Raw genomic sequence first — 21,569 nt, 5'->3', positions numbered from 1 at the left:
GCCGCCCGGGTTGGGGGGGGGGAGGGGGGCGGCGACAGCCTCCACCAGGCGTGACGAGTTCCACGGGACAATGGGCTTCGCCATCACCGCGGGCCGTTCACCCGGCGCTTCCGCTCTGGCCGCTTCCCTGGGCGGCGCTTGTGAGCCCGTGTGTGAGGCCGGTGTGGAAGGCAGCACTGGTGGCCGCGCCGGGCACTGGGCGGGCGTCGAGGTCACACAGGAAGGGCGTCCAGCCCGTGCTTAACCAGAAGCACCCCACAACGGCTTGGGAAGGGTGCTTCCCGCCGCGGGGCCCCTCGCGCTTGCTGGGGCTGTGCCGGGCCTGGGCTGTGCCTGGCAGCACCTGGAGGAGGGGGAGGGGTGGATAACGGCCAGCGGCCCCCCGGCTGGAGTCTGGGCGCCCCGAGAGCCCTCCCGGGCTGCCTCCTCCTTCAGTCCTCGGTCCCCATCTCCAGTAGGGACCGGAAACCACCCAGCTGAACAGAAGGAGCTCGGGGCCCCCTTCTTGCTCGAAGCGGGGTGCTTGGCGCAGGCTTCCACGCTGGAATCACATAACTGTGCAGAACTTGGACTGGCCCGTGTCCCTGGACGCCTCCAGCTTGTGTTTGTCTCGGACCAGGATGGCCTGGTTCCCGTACTGCGAGTACCACATGCTCCGGCTCCTGCTCAGGTACGTCCCCGGGGGAGCCGACTCCAGCTGCCGCTGCTGCTGCTGCCAGATGAGCAGGGACGTGTCCCGGTAGCGCAGGCGGCCGAAGCCTTCCGACAGGGCCTTCTCGGCCAGCGGGACCCGGCCGCTCATCCCCCAGCCTGGGCCTCCGACGGCTGACGATGCTTGCCGCAGTCGGGGCGAGGCGTCCTGCGGAACTTAACGACGGAAACAGGGAGGGACCACAGACCACAGGCGGCCAGCATCCCCGGGAGGGCTGTGCGGCACACGAAGCCGAGATATGCCCAGGAGCTTCCCGAAGCCTGGGCAGAGCCAGTCACCGTGGGGCGGTGACCCCAGCCCTGGCAGGCATGGCTCTGTGGTGTCCACAGGGTCGCCCTCCTTAGGGCTCCCGGGAGACCTGTCAGGTGTCCACGGTGACTGACGGCAGCCCAGTGTCCACCCAGAAGCAGAGGGGAGCTGTGGGCGGCACTCCAGCTCTCAAAGCAGCAGCTTTGGGACAAGCCCCCCCCCCCCACACACACACACAGGACCTGGGCCAGCCCTGGTCAGCTTCTTCCTGGCCAGTCCTCCACTCTTCCCAACGATGGCTGCCGGATGAGAGCCGCAGTCAGGCTGGCTGGCAGCGGGGCGGCTAGCTTTGGGTCAGGGGTTCACCAGGGTGCAGCAGCTGGAGCCTGGCTTTGTTCGATGTGGCCCCATCCCAGGTTTTCAGCCATCGTCGATGGTGCTGGGGACTTGTGGGACCCAAGCCTCTGAACATAAAGCAGGAGTCACCGCGGTGGCCTGGAGGGCGAGGGGGGCCGCGCCCCAGGGCCCGGCCGGCAGTGCCCAGTACTCACCCGCCCGCAGGCGCCTCTCTGCTCCCAGCATCAGACACCCCTGGGCCAAAACACAACAAAAACAGGATATCAGGCCAAAACGGGGCGGGGTGGGGAGCTGCCACCACCCGCCCCGGGCTCTCCAGCTCAGCCGCCCTTCATCATCGTGGAGTGGCCGGTGCGCGGCGCCCTGGGCCCACCGCGCCCCCTTCCCCGCCCGCGCGCCCCGGTCACCGCGCGGCCTCCTCCCCGCCACGCGCGCCCGGGTCACCGCGCGCCCCTTCCCCGCCCGCGCGCCCCGGTCACCGCGCGCCCCTTCCCCGCCCGCGCGCCCCGGTCACCGCGCGCCCCTTCCCCGCCCCTGCGGTCACCGCGCGCCCCTTCCCCGCCCGCGCGCCCCGGTCACCGCGCGCCCCTTCCCCGCCCCTGCGGTCACCGCGCGCCCTTTCCCCGCCCGCGCGAACCCGGTCACCGCGCGCCCCTTCCCCGCCCGCGCGAACCCGGTCACCGCGCGAGGACCTCGGGGGGCCGCCTCGGGGGCCCCGTGACGGGCCACAGCCGGAGGGGCGCCGGGGCTCCAGGGCTAGGGCGGGGCCCGGAGGCCGCGGGGCCCGGTCTCCATGGTAGCGCCGCAGGCGTGGCGAGAGGAGCGCCAGTCGCTGGAATCATCGATCTCCGGAGAGGCGGGGCCGGGCTGGCCCGGAGGCGGAGCCTGGGAAGAGGAGGAGCCGGCGGCGGCGGCGGCGGAGGAGGAGGAGACCGGGGGGCGGAGGAAGGGGAGGTGAGGATCCAGCCCGTCCCTTGGCGGCGGCCCCGTGGCTGGCTTCACTTCGTGGGTCAGGGCGGTTACAGTCGCCCTCGGTCCCCTAAGCGCAGCGAGCGGTCGCAGTAACTCAGCCACTGCTCGTCGGAAGTGCTGGCCAAAGGGAGGTGTGTGCCCCGCTGGCGTCCGCCCCCCACCTCCAGCATTCGCCATCCTCACCCCCTTTCCGCGGTAGATGCAAACTGTGGGAGGCAGTATGGCGTTTCTTTAAACATTAAAAATAGAACTACCGAATGATACCAAAATTCCACTGCTGGATGTGTGTGTGTGTGTGTGTGTGTGTGTGTGTGTGTTTCATTTCCAAAGGAAATGAAAATGACTGTCTCAAAGAGAGGACGACACTCGTGTGTTCATTACTGTGCTAGTCGTAATGCCCAAGACACAAAAGCAACGGAAGCATCTGTCAGTGGGTGAGCGGGTGATACGGGAACGTAGTAAGTGCACACACGCACGCACACACACGCGCTCACACACACCTGCCTTAAAATGAAAGCCTGTAGCCCTAGCTACTCAGGAGAGACTGACACGTAAGGAACATCGTTTGGAGCCAGCCCTGGCAGCAAAGTCCATGAGACTCTCATCGCCAGTGAACTACCCCAAAGCACAAAGTGGCGGTGTGGTTGACAGCATGAGGCCCCGGAGTTCAAGCCCCGGTCCTGCACAAAAACAAGAAAAAGGAGGAGGCCGTGGAAGGGTGAAAGCCAGAGAGGCAAGCCTTTGTGTGGAGACGCAGCAGTGGGGTCCTCCCCCCCCCCCCCCGCTGCAGCCCTCCCTCATCACCTTTCCTCCAGCACCCCCCCCCCCGTCTGAACCCTGCCCCCAGCACCTTCCAGACCCCCGGGGCATCGAGGCGTCTCAGGGCCTTGGGAGCAGCCTCTGCCGGGCCCCAGGACGCCCCCTACCGTCAGCCTGGCTCAGGCCCTCTGCGGGCTGCAGAACCTTGCTTCCTCAGAATGTGGGGGGTGTGTGGGTGGGGATGGGGCCCAGGTGGGGGGTGGGGGGTGGGGGGGAGGCCCCGGGGGGGGGGTGCACTGTGGGTGTGACGAGGACAGCCGAGTGTGTCCAGCAACTCGCAGCAGAGTGTGCAGGGGCCGTGCGGCCTCCTCCCATCATGGTTCCCCCTAGACCCTCTCTAGGCCTGTGCCTGGGGCGCCCCAAGGAGGTGTTAGCCCTTTCCCCCACCTCAGGTCCTCAGCTCCCCCCCATGACCCCCCAGATCCACCCATACCTAAACTCTCTAGATTACAGTGCAGCCGCCATGTTGCTCCCTCTCCTGTGGGAGAGGTGGTCCCCCTAATAAACTTCCTTATGAACCTTCCTCTCCTGTGCGTGACAATCTCCACACGGTCCCCTGGGGTGGCTGGGACAGATCCTTTCAGGAGGGTCCTCCCAGGGTGTTCCAGTTCTCAGGAGGCCACCCCGTGGGCATTTCCTGACTCTGTCACCCTACCATAGGGCCCTTTGGGCTGGGACTCCTAATGAGTGCGAGCTGCAGGTAGACTTGTATCATTTCCCACTAGATGGAGCCAGGAAACCTTTCCTGGCCTCCCCGGTCCTCCCCTGCAGAGCGGGTGGCCCTGAGGAGCTGGCTCAGCAGTGGGGGCCTCAGGATGAAGTTCAGGCGGGTAGGGATAGATCTGTGCAGAAACAACACGGTGCTCTCAGGGACGCCACCGCCAGGCTACCCAGACACAGGAGGCCAGAACTGGCAGCCCCTGTGGCCCTGGTACCTCCTTCCTGACTGTGACTGTCCTGGGCCACCTCCCTGTCTGTCATCCCATATCTCCCTAGGCCTCAGACGGGGTGGGTGCTTGGGAACAGCTTTCTCCATGTGTGTGCGGGGCAGATGGGAGGTAGGTAAGATGCATGGGTTAGCGGGGTGAGCGATGGGTGGGGGAATGGGCGGGTGAGCGGGGAGATGGAAGGCGGGTAGATGAAAGGGTGGATGAGTGAGCGGATCGAGGGTCAGGTGGATGAAAACGTGGGTGAATGCTTCAGTGGGTGGGTGGATGGGTGGGTGAGTGGATGGGTGGGTGGATGGATGGGTGGATGGGTGGGTGAGTGCACGGTGAGTGGGTGGGTTGGTGGGTGGATGGGTGGGTGAGTGGGTGGGTTGGTGGGTGGATGGGTGGGTGGGTTGGTGGGTGGATGGGTGGGTGAGTGGGTGGATGGGTGGGTTGGTGGGTGGATGGGTGGGTGGATGGGTGGGTGAGTGCACGGGTGAGTGGGTGGGTGGGTGGGTGGGTGGATGGGTGGGTGAGTGGGTGGGTTGGTGGGTGGATGGGTTGGTGGGTGGATGGGTGGGTGAGTGGGTGGGTTGGTGGGTGGATGGGTGGGTGGGTGGGTTGGTGGGTGGATGGGTGGGTGGATGGGTGGGTGGATGGATGGGTGGGTGAGTGGGTGGGTTGGTGGGTGGATGGGTGGGTGGATGGATGGGTGGGTAGATGGGTGGGTGGGTGGATGGGTGGGTTGGTGGGTGGATGGGTGGGCGGATGGGTGGGTGAGTGGATGCACGTGTGGAAGATAGGTTGGTAGGTGGATGGACGGGTGGATGGACGGGTTGGTGAATGGATGGGTGGGTGGATGGGTGGGTGGGTGAGTGCCTGGGTGAGTGGGTGGGTTGGTGGGCGGATGGGTGGGTGAGTGGATGCACGTGTGGAAGATAGGTTGGTAGGTGGATGGACGGGTGGATGGACGGGTTGGTGGGAGGGAGGGAGGGAGGGAGGGCAGAGGCATGAGTTCACCTGCACACTGTGTTTGTGCCGGGAGGCTGGCAGAGTGGCCATCGCCCAGCTGGGCAGACGCCGCAGGTTCTGGCCCCGGAGGCTCGGCAGGGCCCCTTCAGGAGGCCGTGTGTGAACAGAGCAGCGTTTCCTCGGGGATCGCCACCGTTCCATTCACTTAAAAGTCAATACTGCATTCCACTTTTGGCAAACTTTTAAGTATATCACATGAAACAGCTTGGGTGTGAGGATCTACTTCTTCAGTTGAGTTCTACGAAAGCTAAATATAGATGGAATGCTTCTGATAGGAATTTATGGCTCAGAATGAAATGTATTGTAAGTGTAACACGCACACCGCGCGCCCTGCAGACACGGTCGGAGCACGCAGACTGTCTCTTCAAGAAGGTTCCTTGTTGATTTCACTTCAGAACGCAGTATTTCCAATACAGTGAGTGAAAGTACATTATTAAAGTCGAATCTGCTTATAACGAATTATTAGTGATGAAAAGAAAGGGGTAGAGTACCCAGGCACTGTCACGTATGCTTGTAATCCCAGCTACTCAGGAGGCTGAGATCTGAGGATCTCTGCCCGTCCCGGCAGCAAAGTCTGTGAGATGGCTACTTCCATTTAGCCCCCAAAAACACAGAAGCAGAGGTGTGGCTGGCTCTAGTGGAAGAATGCCAGCCTTGAGTGGAAAAGCTAAAGGATAATGCTCAGGCCATGAGTTCAAGCCCCAGAACACCCTCCCCTAATGCACACACATGGAACTAGCAATAAGAATGTATATTTTACCTTTTTTTTGGCCAGTCCTGGGCCTTAGTCTCAGGGCTTGAGCACCATCCCTGGCTTCTTCCCGCTCAAGGCTAGCACTCTACCACCTGAGCCACAGTGCCCCTTCTGGCCGTTTTCCATATATGTGGTGCTGGGGAATCGAACCGAGAGCTTCATGTGTAGGAGGAAAGTACTCTTGCCACTAGGCCATATTCCCAGCCCTATTTTACCTTTCTAAATGCAGTGTTGAAAGCCTACTCTCCGCCGAGTGCCGTGGCTCACGCCTGTAGTCCTAGCTATTCAGGAGGCTGAGATCTCAGGAGGGAGGTTGGAAGCCGTGGAAAGTGCCTCAAGACTTATCTCCAATTAACCACCAAGAAGCTGGAAGTGGGGCTCGAGCGTTAGCTGCAGCTTTTGGCAAAAATGCAAAGGGACAGGCCCTGAGTTCACGCCCCAATCTGATGCACGCACACACACACACACACACACACACACACACGTGCGCACAAATCCCACGCTCACGAATCCAGCTGTTCATCTTCCGACTGCACTGGGCCAGATGGTCTTATTCCACACCTGTAACTTCCTGAGAAACGGTGCCAACTGAGCACGCGGCAGCCGCCATGGCAGTGCGAAGCGTGCGCGTGCGTGTGGTTAGATGTGAGCACAGTTCCTACGCCTGTCACGCTGAGGGGTCCCCACACTCACTTCCCTTCCCGGGAAGAAAACAGTGCCCGGGGGAGGCGGAGGGTAGACAGGGGGAGGGAGGGCTGGGCAGGCTTGGGCAGGGGGTGCAGGGGGGCTGGACGGCTGGAAGGAGGGAGGACACGTGGGTTTGCAGGGTGGGCTGAGATGGGGGAGGGGTGGAGGGTGAGATGGCGGGAGGAGGGCGGGTAGAGGAAGGGACCAGTGGAGGGATGCAGGAAGAACAGGCAGATGGCTGGGTGAGGAGCGGTGCTCCTTGGAAGCAGCTTTGGCTTTGGCTGTTGCTGGCCTCCTGCTAAGGAGGGCTCTCGGGGGTACCCTCTCCCTTTTGTGTGCTGGCACTGGGCTTGAACTCACGACCAGGACGCTCTCCTTAGCTTTTTCTCTTAAGACTGGTGTTCTACTACCTGAGCCACATACCCACTTCTGGGGTTTTGTGGGTTTCTTTTCTTTTTGGGGTGTGTGTGCGTGTGTGTGTATGTGTGTGTGTGTGTGTGTTGGTTGTGGGGATCGAATTCAGAGCCTGGGTGCTGTCCCTGTGCTCTCTGGCTTAAAGCTAGTGCTCTACCACTTTGGGCCATGGCTCTACTTCCAGTTTTGAAGTGAGTAATTGGAGATAAGAGTCTCACAGGGCTTTTCTGCCCAGTCTAGCTTCAGACCAAGACCCTCAGATCTCAGTCTCCTGAGTAGCTAGGATTGCAGGCGTGAGCCACTGACACCTGGCTCTGCCATTACCGTTGTTTGCTGTTATTATAAAGGTGATATACAGAGGGTTTACAGTTACATAGGTCAGGTAAAGAGTACACTTCTGGGGTTGGGAAGGTGGCTTAGTGGTGGAGAGCTTGCCTAGCATGCTCAAAGCCCTGGGTTCGATTCCTCAGCACCATATACACAGAAAAAGCCAGAAGTGGCACTGTGGCTCAAGGCTCAAGTGGTAGAGTGCCAGCCTTGAGCAAAAAGAAGCCAGGGACAGTGCTCAGGCCCTGAGTTCAAGCCCCAGGACTGGCAGGAAAAAAAAGGATATTTTTTAAAAAAGAAAGAGAGCGAGTGAGAGAAAGAGACAGAGAGAGAGACAGAAAGATGGAAGGAAGGAAAGGAAGGAAGGAAGGAAGGGAAGGAGGGAAGGAGGGAAGGAGGGAGGGAGGGAGGGAGGGAGGGAGGGAGGGAGGGAGGGAGGAAGAGGCCAGCCCCTATTGGCTCACACCTGTAATCCTAGCTACTCGGGAGGCTGAGATGAGAGGATCACAGGGCAAAGCCAGCCTGCAAAGTCTAGGAGACTTTTTTTCCCCCAAGCAAAAAGATGGGTTTATTGGGGAAGCAAAACGCAAACTTCCCAGCCAGGGACGTAGCACAGACTCGGGAGCTGAGACTACGCCTCTGAAAAGCGGGCTGGCCAGCCAGGGACACAGCGCAACTGTGGCCCTAGGAGACGCTTATCTCCAATTAACCACCAGAAAACTGCAAGTGGCGCTGTGGCTCAAAGTGGTAGAGCACTAACCTTGAGCTAAAGAGCTCAGGGACAGCGCCCGGGCCCAGAGTTCAAGCCCAACAACCACCACCACCACCAAAACAAAGAGTGCATTTCTTTTTGGATAATGTCTCCCCTTCCCTTGCTCTCTCCCCGTTTTTGCCCTCCTGTCCCGCCTACAAGTTGTGTAGTGCATTTCCAACATAGTGTCTAGTGAGCACCACTGCTGCATGTGCTCACGCTTTGTCACTGGTAGTATTTTTGCTGCTTAATTGGTGATGAGTCCCAGCTACTTTCTTTCCCTGCCCTGGCTTTGAAATGCGACCTGAACCTCAGCCCTCAGCCTGCTAGGTAGCTAGGATGAGCGGCGGGCGTCAGCAGCGCCTGGCTGGCTCCACGCATGCTCTTGACGAGTAGTCGTGGAGTTTGGGGGTGGGGGGAGAGGGTGCTCGCTGAGGGGGTCTAGGTGGAAAGGACTGGTTTTGGTTGTTTGATATGTTTAGAGAATTCCAGAGCCTGATTGGGTACTGGTGGCTCATGCCTGTAGTCTCCAATTAACCAGGAAAAAGCAGGAAGTGGAGCCGTGGCTCAAGTGGCAAAGCGCAAGTCCTGAGTGATAAAGCTAAGCAGTGCCCCGAGTTCAAACCCCAGTACTGGTGCCCACGAACGCACACACACGCACACACTCACACGCAAGCTCCAGAGCCCTTCCGCATGTGGCGGCGCAGGTGGTTCAGATGAACACACTTGTGTTCCTGTCCAGAAATTGGCCCCTGGGGCTCTGCCACGGCGAGGAGACCGCACAGGAACCGGGGCACAGAGCTAGGCGGGGCGTGCGCGCGAACTTCCTTGGGCTGCCGCCCCAACACCTGTGTCACTGGCTTAGAGGTGGGGGCTCAGCTGGGGGAAAGACTCGTCATCCTGTCTCTTAACTTGATCTTCTGGGACTGAACTCAGAGCCTCACGAGCACCAGGCAAACCCTGTAGCGCAGAGCCACATCCCGGCACCAGGAGTTCGAGTCCTCCCGCACCGAGCTGGCACCGCCGAGGGCTTGCTTCAAGTGACAGGCCACAGGGCCCAAGGTTGAATGAGGTCCTGGCTGGCTGCGGAGCACAGACGGAAGGGGCAGAGATGGAAGGGAGCCTGGGCTCTGAGGGTGGACAGGCCAAGGACAGCCAGCAGCTGGCCAGACCGTGGAGGGGGACGGTCCGACTTGCGGGCGGACGGGACTCCAGGCGTCCGCTGAGCTTCCGGCAGAGCTCTGCTCTGGAGGTCGGCGGCTGGGAGCGTGGAGACACTCGGTGCCTTGGTGGCCTTGGAGCCTGCAGCAGGTGCCTCCCGGACCTCAGGGGCTCCATCTTGAGTTACCAACCTAGTCACGGCTCCTCCTTTAAGCCGGGCTGTCTGTCTCCTGCCCACTGCCTCTGGCAGCCACTCCCTTGCACACCTGGAAGAAAGGTGTGTGCGTGGTGTGAGCACACCCCCCCCCCTGGCTGCACCCGCTGAAGTCTGGGGTGTGGGGCTCTGGGAGGAGCTAGTCTCCAGGGCACAGTGGAATCCTGCCCTGGAAAAGGGTGCTGAGTCTAAAATGGAAGGGTGGGATTTTCTGGAACTACTGTTAGCATCCCTCTGTTAGTACACCCCATGTCTGCTTTGAGTCCGTGCAGAGTGGGCCGGGCCACACCACAGCAGACGTTTGGAACAGAGTTTCTGCCAGGCTTCCATTTCTTTATTTCCTTGCATTCTGCCACAGATTGAGACACACATGTCCAATGCGTGTCCTGTCCAGATCAGGAGCTAGAGGCCCAGGATGGCGCAGATGCTCCCCAGAGGCAAGGCGGGGGGGGGGGGGGGGGGGGGGGGGAGGGGGGCTTCTCCATCCAGCTGCTAGTGGCAAAGCCTTCTGCAGGGTGGCTAGGTGGGCACATTACCCCTATCACCACCAGGGGGCAGCCGATGAGCACCGACACTGTTGGCAGCAGGAGCCTCTGGCCCGGAGCTGCTCTGGTCTCGGTTGGTTCCCTGCCCACGCTGGAAGGCCAAGGGCAGGGAGGACAGAGGCCCCTTTCCTGCTGGGGACAGACAGACAGACACACACGGATGGGGCAGTCTCTGTGGGCATCTCAGGCTGCCCTAGCCTGACACCAGCCGAGCTTCAAGGGAGTGCGACGAGGTGGGGCAGTCCTTACCTGGCCTGTCTTGGGGGGGGGGGGCAGGTTCCTCTCGATGCCTGCACCAGCGCCGCAGGACCATTCTCAGGGGAGGACTCAGTGGAGGAGACGAGGGGCTCAGGACCCCGCTCTGGGCTGGAGGTCGGCGTAACTCGGGCCCCTGTCCAGGCAAGCAAGACTGGGTAGTGGGGTGCCTTTCCCGGGGGTGCTGTCCCGATGGCTCCAAAGGCGGGAGGCCATCGGGCTGGTGGCAGGCCCCACGACGGCGGTCTCGGAGCAGGGCTCGGGGCCACCAGGGTTTCGAACGCGGGGCTCCGGACAGGGGAGCCCAGGCCCCACGCCTGCAATCCCAGCGGATCGGTTCACCACAAAGGCCTCAAGCGGAGCCGAGGCGCACGCGGTAGACGGACGGCACCCAGGGCCCGGCACGCACGCACGCACACACGCAGGCACGCGCACACACGCGCGCCCGCGGAGCGCCCTGGACGCCCCGCCCGGGCTCGCTCTCTCCACCTCACACCTCAGGTGCCGGCTCGGCCCGCGGCGGCGAGCACGGAGTCCGGCCAGGGCCCCCGGACCCCCGGGCCCCGGCCTCACGTTACCCCTCGGGGCAGCTTGGGCGCCTGAAAATCCTAGACGCGCCCGGCCCGCCTGGCCCAAAAGGCCCTGCGAGGGCGCTCGGCGTGACAGAGGCCCCGCGGGAGGGCTCGGGGACGCGCCGAGGGGCGCAGGGACAGGGCCCCCGGCGCTCCGCACGCGAGGCCGCTCGCAGGGCCCCCCTGCGCCCCCCCAAGCCCGGGCGTCCCCGCACTCGGCAACTTTCGCGGGGCAGGAAGTGGGGAGCGGAGGCGGCGCGGGGGCTGGGCGGAGCCGGGCCGGCCCCGCCCTCCAATCGCAGCGAGGCCCCGCCCCCGCCCCAGGCCCCGCCCCCCGCCCCCGCCCGCCCGTGGCCGCGCCCCCCGCGCCCCCAGCGCCCCGGAGCAGCCCAGCCGCCGAGTCCGAGCGCCGGGCGACCCTCGTCGAGCCCGCGGGCGGGGCGAACAAAGCGGCGGCGGCGCGGGCGGCCCAGGCGCGCGGCGCGCGGAGCGAGCGACCCGCCGGGCCTTTGTCTCGGGCGGGGCCGGAGCGGCGGCCGCCGCGGGGCGCCCGGAGCGCAGAATGCCGCGGCGCCCGGCGGGGCGGATCGGGGAGCGCTGCGGCGGCGGGCGGCGTGGAGCCCGGCGCGGGGCTCGAGCGGACTCGTGTGCGTGAAGCAGGGACCCCGGCGTCCGTCCCGCGGCCGCACGTGGGCGGGAGCGGCGGCCCGCGGGGAGGAGGAGGAGGAGGAGGAGCAGCCGGAGGAGCCGGAGGAGGACGGACGCGCGGCGGCGGCGGCGGCGGCGGCGCAGCGCGGACCCGGGGCCGCCCGCACGAAGCCCCGCCCCGGCCGCCGAGCCCCGCGCTGGCGGGCGGGCGGGATGCCCGGCGGCCGCCGCACTTTGGCCCCGGCGCAGCCCTGACCGAGCCGGCCCGGGCCGGGCGCGCGGGCGCGCGGGCGCCATGGAGCAGTGGCGGCAGTGCGGCCGCTGGCTCATCGACTGCAAGGTCCTGCCGCCCAACCACCGCGTCGTGTGGCCCTCGGCCGTGGTCTTCGACCTGGCGCAGGCGCTGCGCGACGGCGTGCTGCTGTGCCAGCTGCTGCACAACCTGTCCCCCGGCTCCGTGGACCTCAAGGACATCAACTTCCGGCCGCAGATGTCCCAGGTGAGGGAGGGTCCGGGCGCGCGGGGGGGGGGGGGCGGGCGCCTCGGCGGAGCGCCGGCTTCTGCGGCCGCGGGGACCCCGGGACGCCCGGCCGGCCGGGGCGGAGGCGGCGAGGACGGGGCGCGCCCGCGTCCTCCGAGCGAGCTTCTCCCGCCGGCGGTGGCCCCTGAGGCGCGAAGTTGGCCAAAGTCCCCCGTCCCGGGGCGCGTCCGCCGCCCGGGATACTGCGCGCGTGGGTCCCGGGCTGCGTGCGCCTCCCGCGGAGGGGCCCGACGCCGGTTCCGCCGCTCCACGAGGGTCCCTGCCGCCCCGGGAGCCGGCCGCGCCGGGCACCGCGTCTTTGGGGCTCGCGCCCGCGGGCGGGAGCCGGCCGGGAACCCGCGAGCGCGGCGCCGGTCCCGGTCGGGGCTGCTGGGTGGGGGGGTTCCGGGACCCGGTGGGCGCGCTGGCAGGCGGGCACCACCCCCTCCGGGACGCCGGCCTCTGGGGTCCCCAGGCCGGGCCTCTCGGCCAGATCCTTGGACGCCTTCCCCACCCACCCCGGGGCCCTCCGGGGTGGCCTTTGTCGCGGCGGAGGCAGGCACGCGTGTGGCCGCCAGGCCGGGCAGGAAAATGTCCGCTCCGCCGGCCGGAGCTGCTTTTCTTGGCCGCTGGAAAGGAACTTGGCCGAGAGTTAAGCGGAATGGAGGCTTGTGGCCAGCTCTCTGGGGGTCGCGGACCCCCCTCCCCAACACTCCAGCGCGCTTTGAAGAGAATGGACCGGGAGGCCAGGAGAGCAAGGGCAGCCCGTGGCCAGCCAGCCCTGCCCGGGGCGTGAGCTGCCCCGGCCACCCGCCCTCGACCACTCCACCCACAGTGCACAGCGGCCATTCACCGGTGGGACCCGGGGGCACGGGTGCCGCAGGGAGGACGGTTACCGTGAGTCACCGGTCCTGACATTCCAGCCCTCCCCCCCCCCCATGGCCCCTGCCCTCGGGTGAGGTCGGCCTGGCTGAGAGGGGGGGCCACCTCTGGGGGTGGATGACAAAGGAGGGGGCTTCCTCCCACTCAGTAATAACATCCCCCGACCCGGGCACACAGCCCGGACCGGGAGCCCTCGGGGCCTCCCTCGCAGCCAGCATGGCACGGAAGGTCCCGGTGGCTCTGGGCCCAAGTAGGGGCTGAGAGTGACTGCGGGCCAGTGGCTGCGCAGACCTCGCCCTCCCGCTCACAGCCCCCCTGGGGGCTGGGGCGTGGCTGGAGAAACTGAGGAGAGGCTGGGCTGCTGTCGGCACAGCTGGGCTTTGTGAACTGCGGGGGTGGGGGGCGCGGAAACGGGCTTGATTCTGGCAGGTTCCCCTGACTGGCAGGCTCGGGCTCCAGCCGGGCCCGAGGGGGGTGGGTCAGGTTGATTGACAGGGAGGCTGGGAGGGGCTCAGCCTGGCTGGGGTGTGGCTGGGTCCTCCTGGCTGCCACTCGCCGGAGTGATTTGGGCAGGATGGGAGGGGGAGGGGCTGAGGCCTGCCGCTGGGCCTGGTCCTCCTGTTGGAAGTTTGTCTGGTCTCAGGGAGCAGTCAGGTGGGCAGCAGTAGGTGAATATCAGCCCCTTGAGGGCTTGAGGGGCGGGGTTGGATGTCAGGGAGAAGGGGGGGTCAACCCCTGTGGCACATGCTCTGAAATCCTAGCACCGTTGGTCGTTTTCTCCCAGGCAGGCTGTAGTTTTGGGGGGGGGGTCTCATTTCCCCCCATTCCCGGGGACCTCTGTGGTGCGAGAGGTAAGCGGAATGAGGCTGAGGATGGAGTTAAGCGCAATGGATTGCTGAGGGCCGGCTGGGAATGCTGCAGCGTTCAGTCACTATTAGCAGTTTTTGTTCGTTTGTATTGATTCTGGGGCTTGAACTCAGGACCTGGTCACCGTCCCTTAGCTTTTCCCCCTCAAGACCGCTGCCCTGCAAACTTGAGCCCCAGCTCCATCCACTTCTGGCTTTTTGATGGTTTGTTCTTGGAGACAAGCATCCATGGACTTCCTTGCTGTGGCTGGCTCTGAACTGTGCGTGATTGATCCTTGGCTCTCCGCCTCCTGAATAGCTGGGGTCACAGGCGTGAGCCGCTGGCATCCTGCTGCGTGTTAAGGGTTTGGGGAGCACGGTCTGGATGCTAGCTGGTGTCACCCCTCAGGACTAAGAGTTGGTGTCCTCTCCCAGACTGTGGACTGGCCACAGGGTGTCTGAATGTGTGCTGCTTGCTCAGGAACCTCTACAGATGCCCCCCCTCCCCTCCATTTGTGTCATGTCAGGGTGGGGTGTGCCTGATGGCCCCATCTATATTCACAGGAAGCCGCTGTCTTCACGGCTGGCTGGCTGGCTGTGCAGGGCCGAGGGAGGCCTCTGTGGGTGCTGTTCTGTGCTGTTGGAAGCCCATGTTTCTTACGGGGAGAGGGGCGAGGTCATCCCTGGCTAGGGTGGACAGATCACAGGACGAATGGCTGCTGTCCTTTTTCTTCCAAGCTGCCTTGGGCTAGGCACAAGCGCAGAGTGGCACATCACCCCGATTCCTGGAGGAGGAGATGGTTAAGTTCAGAGTTCATTCCCGTGACCTGCCATGGGTCACCCAGCTCGGACACAGTGGCAAGACCAGCATAGGAACTTTGGGCTCTCTCCCAGCAATGTGCAAATAAAGCATGGCTTTAAAAGACTTTCTTGTTGGGGGCTGGGGATATGGCCTAGTGGCAAGAGTGCTTGCCTCGTATACATGAGGCCCTGGGTTCAATTCCCCAGCACCACATATACAGAAAATGGCCAGAAGTGGCGCTGTGGCTCAAGTGGCAGAGTGCTAGCCTTGAGCAAAAGGAAGCCAGGGACAGTGCTCAGGCCTTGAGTCCAAGGCCCAGGACTGGCCCAAAAAATAAATAAATAAATAAAAGACTTTCTTGCACGGGCACTGGGGGCTCACCCCTATAATCCTAGCTACTCAGGAGGCCGAGATCTGGAGACTGAGGTTTGAGCCAGCCCCTGGCAGAAAAGTCTCTGTGACTATTATTTCCAGTTAACTAGTAAAAAGCCAGAAATGGAGGTGTGGTTCAAGTGGTAGAGCACCAGCCTTGAATGCAAAAGCCAAGCGAGAGCGTGAGGACCTGTGTTCAAGCTCCAGTGTTGGCATTTAAAAGAAAAAAAACCCCAAAAGATCTCCTAGCTCCAATTTACTATCCCGCTGACTTGCTGATGGGTGCTTGAGCCACGTTCTCTGATTTTTCGTGGGCATCTGGTTTCTTGGGATGTGCCCGTCTCCCATGGGACTTTAGAATGACAGAGGTACCAAGGTACCCCGCCTCCCCTCCTCTCCTCCCCCCTCCCCTCCCCTCCTCCCCCCTCCTCTCCCCTTTGCCTGTTGTGTGTCGGGTTGCATCAGCCCACAGGCCTTTGTGGTGTCCTCTTCTACGGTGTCCTGGTGACATCCTGTAGATGTGCATTTATCCAGCGCCTGCTGTATCCAGAGCCAGGTACCAAAAGATGGCCCGTCACCGGAGGCCCTGGTTGCCCATTGGGTCGTACTCTCCTGGAGCAGGCAGGGTATATACTTTGCTTTATTTCATCCAGAAATGCTTGGAAGCCACCTTGGGTTTAATTAAACTAATTAAGTATGGCCACAGTCTGCTGATCTAAGAAGGAACCCAGTGCGCCCGAAGCAGCCGTGGTTGAGAAGCCGCCAGGGTGCCCCTGCCCAGCGCACTGCCAGCGCACAGTCCGCCTGTCGGCTCTGCTGTAGCTCCTCTAGGAGACACCCAGCTCTGTGGCGGGCACGTGGCCCGGGCCTCCTTCCCGCTGTGCCTGTCTGTGGGGAGGACCGGCCTAAACGAGACCGGGGGCCAGCCCACCAGGCTTCGCCCCTGCCCCACCATCGCTCCCTCTGCCCCCTGCCTTTCTCCATCCTCTGCCCTTCCCCTGTGCCGCCTACCGTGTGCCGTGCCTGTGTGGGAAGCAGCCCCTCCCTCCTCCTGCCTCGTTGGTCTTCGCGGAGCTAGTGGAGGGGCTCCTCCTCCCAGGAGCCGCCTCTGATTGATCGCCGCGGTCTTCAGGCATTCTGAACCCAGGCCCCGGGTAGGTTCAGACCAGGAAGGAGGCTCTTGCCCGGGTGTGTGTTTCAGGCTCCTCCAGGATGGGGGAGCCCCTGTTTTCTGGCAGGGCTGCACTGTCTCTGGGCTTTTCAAGCCTGGCCCCCCTTGCAGGCGGATGCTGTGGATTTTGGTTTATTTCATCTGAGACTTAACTTTGGAGCCTTGGCTCCCCTGGGCCTGGCCTCTGCTCTCACTGGAAGACTAGTCAGGGGCAGCCACAGGCTGTAAGCCAGGCGGGGGGGGGGGAGGAGGGCACGACACAGGTTGCCTGAGAAAGTCACCATTTGACACCCAAAGAGTTCTTGAGTGGGGACGGACAGATGGTCAGGTCCTGGGCCCCCACGGCTCCTGCCTGTAATTCTAGACACTCAGGAGGCTGAGAGCTGAGGATTGCAGTGTGAAGCCAGCTCAGGCAGGAACGTCAGCAAAAATAGCTCGAAGTTGAGCTATGGTTCAAATGGAAGGGTACCTTAGCCTTGAGCTAAGAATACTAAGGGACAGCGCCTGGTACCAGCGTGCACACAACAGAATAAACCCTGGAACAGAACAAACACAAAACCAGGAAGGTGTGCTGGAAGAGCGATCGCTGAAAGACAAGCTGATCCTCAGAGAAAAGGGGAAGCCTCTATTTTGGTAGGCCTGTTTATTTATTATTACTTTTGATAGCTTAAGACTTGGGGCAAAGTATTGTTGGAGGCTTTGACTTGGTGCTCTGTTTCCTACAAACGAGGGCATCCTTCTCTTCTCTCTGAGCCCCTGCTCCGGTGTCCACAGCCCCAGGCCGTGCCCTTCCGGCCGCCTGGGAGCCTTAGCTGGCCCGCTAGCTTCCCAAGCCTTGCTTTGATTTTCAGGGCTGCTGCCTCCATTGGGGTTCACCTGCTGTCTGGCGGGGATTGCACTCATGTGTGAGGGGAGTGGGCGCACCCCACCCTCCTCCTGGGATGCAGGCTGGTGTGGCAGGGGCAGAGCTTGGTCCTGCTGTGGGCGGCCTAGAGCTGAATAAGTGGTTGAGGTGGGGTTGGCCAGTTTTGGTGAGGTCTTCCCCCATAGTTAGCTTCCCTGTGCAGGTAAAGCTTGAAAGGAGATACAATGTAATTGTCCACTTCTCCCACTCCTGCCTTCTCTCCCTCCTCTTTTCTTTTTCCTTTCCCCTCCCAGTTGGGGTCCTGCTTCCGACTTCATTCCTGCATTATAATCGCTTTCCTTCATTATTTACATTGGTGCTGCATTGTGTCTCCTGGTGGACCCTGGGAACTGTTCCAGGTGGCCTGCCTTCCTTCTGGCATGTTCCGAATCACTCTGGGAGCATTGCTCAGGCAGCCTGGGCTCCTCTTGAGTTCTCTTTGTCATCGTTTCTCCAGTGAGCTCTGCCTCCTTCATGGTGCAGAGCCGGGTGTTTAGAAGCCAGGGCCGGGAGGAGGTGTGCTCAGGGGTCGTGAGGTGCTTCCCAGGGGCTCCCTGTGTGGACCCGGAGCTCACAGATGTGTGCGAGAGCGCCAGGTGTACATGAACTTCTTGGGTGAACCTCCCCAGTGCTGAGACTACAGGTACGCGCTGCGGGAACCGCTGAGGCAACACCGATTTTAATAGTTGGTTTAACCCGTGCGTTCTCAGCAGGGTGCCCCGAGGGGGGGTGGGGGCAGGGTGCCAAGGTGTTGTTTTTCTCTGGGTGAAACACAGCTGTGCACATGCAGAACAAATGTGTCGAGAGTGCACCTGTGGTATTAACATTCCACGTGGGAAGCCGGGCCATGGCTGTTGACGGCTGTAGTTGTAGAAACTCAGCCAGTGGTGACTGAGGAGATTTGATTCTAGGCCAGCCTGGGCAGAATGTTTGCAAGACCCCATCTCAACCGATGAAAAGCGGGGTGAGCCGCAGGCCAGTGGCTCCTACCTATAATCCTAGCTACTCTGGAGGCCGCGACCTGATGATTGCAGTTCAAACCATTCTGAGCAGGGAAGTTTATGAGACTCATACTTCCAGTTAACCACCAAACAGCCGGAAGTGGCTCAAGTGGTCGAGCTACCAGCCTCGAGCACAAGAGCTCAGGGACTGTGCCAGGCTCTGAGGATCAGCACATGCACATCGAAAGAGAAGAAACAGCCGCGCAGAGCGACGGGCACGGCGTGCATGCCTGTCGTCCCAGCTTCTCAGGAAGCGTAAATAGGCTGACAGAGGTTCAGGGAAGCCTGGGGGGGAAATGGAAAACTTGTTCGACAACCTGAAGCAAAATGGGCTTAGGGGGTGGCTTCCATGGTCGAGCTCCTGCTTGGCAAGCGCGAGGCCTTGAGTTCGAGTGAATTCCACCATCTCCAACAGGAAGAGTTCTCCGTGGACAGGGATGGAGTGTCTGAGAAGGCCCTTTCGGAGGCGGAACGAGGGAGGGCACAGCTGGGCACCGTGGCTTTGGCATGGGTCACTGTGAAACCGGGAAGAAGGCTCGTGAGGCCATGGCCGGTCCCTGCTCTGGGCCTCGGGGATGGGGGCCCTCCAGCTGAGCCCCAGCCCCGGGGGCCCCCAGAGGCTCCCTCCCCCATTACTGCCCCACGCTGGGCTGTGGGCAGTGTGTGATTGCTTCCTTCTTCCTTTCTCCCTTCCCTCCCTCCCTCCCTCCTCCTCCTTCCTCTTCCTCTTTCTCCCTCTTCTTCTCTCTCTCTCTCTCTCTCTTTCTCAATGCTGATACTGGGGCTTGAACTTAGGCAGTCGAGGCACAGTCCCTCAGAGTTTTGCTCAAGGCTGGCACTCTACCAATTGGCCTACAGCTCTACTCTGGCTTTATGTGGTGGTTAGCAACGGGAGATAAGAGTCTCATGATTTTCTGGCCTGGCTGGCTTCGAACCAAGATCCTTCGATCTCAGCCTCCTGAGTAGCTTGGATTATAGGTGTGAGCCACCAGTGCCTCTCTTTGAGGACACTTGTGGGAAGGAAGCCTTAGTCACTTGGCCTGTTCCTCCTAGCTGTGTGTGTGTGCACACGCGTGTGTGTGTGCGTGTGTGTGTCTCCAGCGGCATTGGTGGGCCTGACTGAGGCAGATGCTGGACTCAGCCCTCTGGCTCTGGCCCTACCACTTCCAGTCCACCTGTCTTTCCCTCCCCCCAGTCTGCCCAGTCTCTCTCCTACAGCCAAGTAGCGGTGTTTTCTGTAAACAGTAAGGTATGACATGTGTTAGGCTTTGGGGCTAGAAATTTTCCACCGAAACTCTTTATCTCCGCCCCGGTATTGTGTGGGCCAGAGCCGCCCTCAACTGCAGCCCCCAGCCTCCCGCCCCAGCCTCCATCCAGCCTCCTGCCCCAGCCTCCTGCCCCAGCCCCCAGCCTCCTGCCCCAGCCCCCAGCCTCCTGTCCCAGCCTCCCGCCCCAGCCTCCAGCCTCCTGCCCCAGCCTCCCACCCCAGCCCCCAGCCTCCCGCCCCAGCCTGGGCCTCTGTGCCGAGCCTGAAGCCAGGCACCGGGGGCTCCAGTTTCAGCCATGCCAGCCACCCTCCTGCCTTGCTTGGGCTTTTGACCCCACAGTGGCCCCTCCTCCTGCAGTGCCCTTCCTCTTGCTCTCTGGAGGCCTGGCCTGGGGATCCTTTCCTTTCCTGCCCCCCCCCCCCCCCAGCCAGCTCTGGGCCCTGAGAGAAAGTCCTGTGCCCACTGTCTGGAACAGCTGTCTCCATTTGTACTGAACGCTTGTCCAACAGGAAGTGCTGGACAGGAAGTGGCTGCCTTCATGGTCTTAGGCACCCCCCCCCCCCAGCTGGCTGATGGCAGGACTTTGTCCCTGGCGGGGTCTCCTAGATGGCAAAGCCAGGTTTGGGGAGCCTGCACTCTGTGGTCCAGAGCAGACCCGTGAGTGGACAGATTCCTGGAAATAGCAAGTGCCACGGAGCCACCCCGCTGCCATCAGAACTGATGGTGACAGGGTCCCTGGGCCCCTCGGGGGATTTGTGTCGGGGTTGGGGGGGGGTCGCGGTCATTCCTGGCTGGTGGACATAGCCTTCGCCTGTCGCTTTGCTCCCATGGCATCAGCCGGACCACAGAGGTAGCCACCCTCCCCTCCCACTGGCCACCTGGGCAGCACGGCCTCCCACGCGTGGGCTGCCTGGTGCCCTGTGGGGTTCTGCTCAGATGGGGTGCTGAACTGCCACCCCACAGGTCGGAGGCCACCTGGGCCCACGCTCTGGGGAACCAACACCAAAGTCTGAGGTGGCAGAGAAGTGACAGTAATGACACCAGGACGACGGGCCGGTTAGAGCCCCGTGCCCTGTTTCTGCTACCTCTTGGCCGGGGCTCCCGGGCTGGGCGCGTGCCACTTTGCTGCCAGTGTGGACCAGCGCTGTGCCTGCCCTTGCCCCGAGGGGCTAGCGTTCTTGGGGTGGGGGTGGTTCTTGAGCTGGCCTTGGACACTGGAAGCCTTTGGTGGCTGAGGAAGGGCTGATGGAGAGGGTGCCGTGTGGACTCGGTCCCGCGGGCCCCACCTGCGGCTCCTAGCCCAGATCACAGGCAAACTTCATGAGATCCGTGGCCCACGGCGGAGGGGCGGGTGGGTCCAGACGCCAGGCAGCGCTGGTGGTGGATGGAGCCGGGCCTGGGCCTGGGCGGCCCCTCGGAGAGCCTTCCCCGGTGTTTCCCAGGGGCGCCATTGCCCTGGGGCCAGAGGTGCGTGTGGACAGCTCCGGGACGGTGACCGAGGCCCCCTGCAGGGGAGCCGCCGTCCTGTGTGAGGCTGGGCTGGGCTCTTCTGCTTCTTGCTGGGTAGCGCGTGTGTTTCCTCACCACCCAGAACTGGCACCTGGACTCGGGAGGCCCTGCCAGGCCCTGGGGTGGGTAGCTCTGCCCCCATTAACGGGCGAGGGAAGAGGGGTGAGGGGTGGGCTGAGGCCCCACAGCTGGGAGAGGGCCGGGGCTCTTGCCAGCCAGGGCAGGTCTCTTTCCTCAGGGGCTCCATTTATTTTATTTTTCTGGCTCTACCAGCAGACCAGGCCCTTGGCACTGTCCCTGGGCTGGCAGGAGGTTGGGAGACAGCCCGGTGCCCACACAGAGATGGCCAAAGCCCGCTGGCTGGCTCTGCCTCTCGGGCTCTGTGCCCCTCTGTGCCTCCCCTCCCCCGCAGCTGGAGGGGCTCCGTCATCACCGCCTTGCCCCCTCTCTGCACATCACCTGATGCTGGACGGCAGGCTGGAGCCGTCGCCATTTTCTGGAGGCCCATCCCGATGGCTCCTGGCCAGGTGACAGCGGCCCCTCTTGCTTTCCTGTGAGGTCTGCATGCGTCCTTTCCAGTGTCGGGGTTCACTGGGTGCTGTCTCTCTTTATCTTACTCGAGGCTAGTGCCCTACCACTCGAGCCACGGCGCTACTTCCAGCCTTTTTTTTTTTTTGGCTCAATTGTATTGTCAAGGTGATGTACAGAGAGGTGACAGTTACATAGGAAGGCAATGAGAGTATATTTCTCGTCAAGCTTGTTACGTTCTTCCTCATTTTTCTCTCACCTTCCCTCCTCCCCCCCACAACTTCCAGCTGTTTTTTGAGGGTTCGTTGGAGGAAAGAGTCTCACCAACTTTCCTACCGGGGCTGGCTTGGAACTGTGATCCTCCGACCT

The 21,569-nt window shown here is 62.5% G+C and overlaps 2 protein-coding genes across 3 annotated transcripts in view; one reads left to right on the top strand and one right to left on the bottom strand.

Moving 5' to 3' along the window:
* Nucleotides 1-354: 354 nt before the first annotated feature.
* Nucleotides 355-1,530, bottom strand: Brd3os (BRD3 opposite strand). Its single transcript, XM_048345781.1, has 2 exons — nucleotides 1,513-1,530; nucleotides 355-1,425 (listed from the first exon to the last, which is right to left on the bottom strand). The coding sequence occupies exon 2, from the start codon at nucleotides 800-802 to the stop codon at nucleotides 548-550; it is 255 nt and encodes an 84-aa protein (XP_048201738.1). The 5' UTR covers nucleotides 803-1,425; nucleotides 1,513-1,530; the 3' UTR covers nucleotides 355-547.
* A 9,551-nt stretch (nucleotides 1,531-11,081) lies between these two features.
* LOC125350896 (guanine nucleotide exchange factor VAV2) overlaps nucleotides 11,082-21,569 on the top strand; it is a 137,208-nt gene continuing 126,720 nt past the window's right edge. Inside the window, exon 1 of one of the 2 annotated variants that reach the window (XM_048345767.1) lies at nucleotides 11,082-11,897. In XM_048345767.1, the coding sequence (XP_048201724.1) occupies nucleotides 11,694-11,897 (204 nt within the window). In that variant the 5' untranslated portion in view covers nucleotides 11,082-11,693. The remainder of the gene's footprint in view (nucleotides 11,898-21,569) is intronic. The other variant, XM_048345771.1, reaches the window with a different exon arrangement.

The sequence above is a fragment of the Perognathus longimembris genome, chromosome 1 (assembly GCF_023159225.1).
Source record: "Perognathus longimembris pacificus isolate PPM17 chromosome 1, ASM2315922v1, whole genome shotgun sequence".
In the NCBI taxonomy this organism is placed as follows: Eukaryota; Metazoa; Chordata; class Mammalia; order Rodentia; family Heteromyidae; genus Perognathus; species Perognathus longimembris.
The sequence above is the reverse complement of the archived record's forward strand: the minus strand, read 5'-3'. Positions and strand labels throughout refer to the sequence as shown.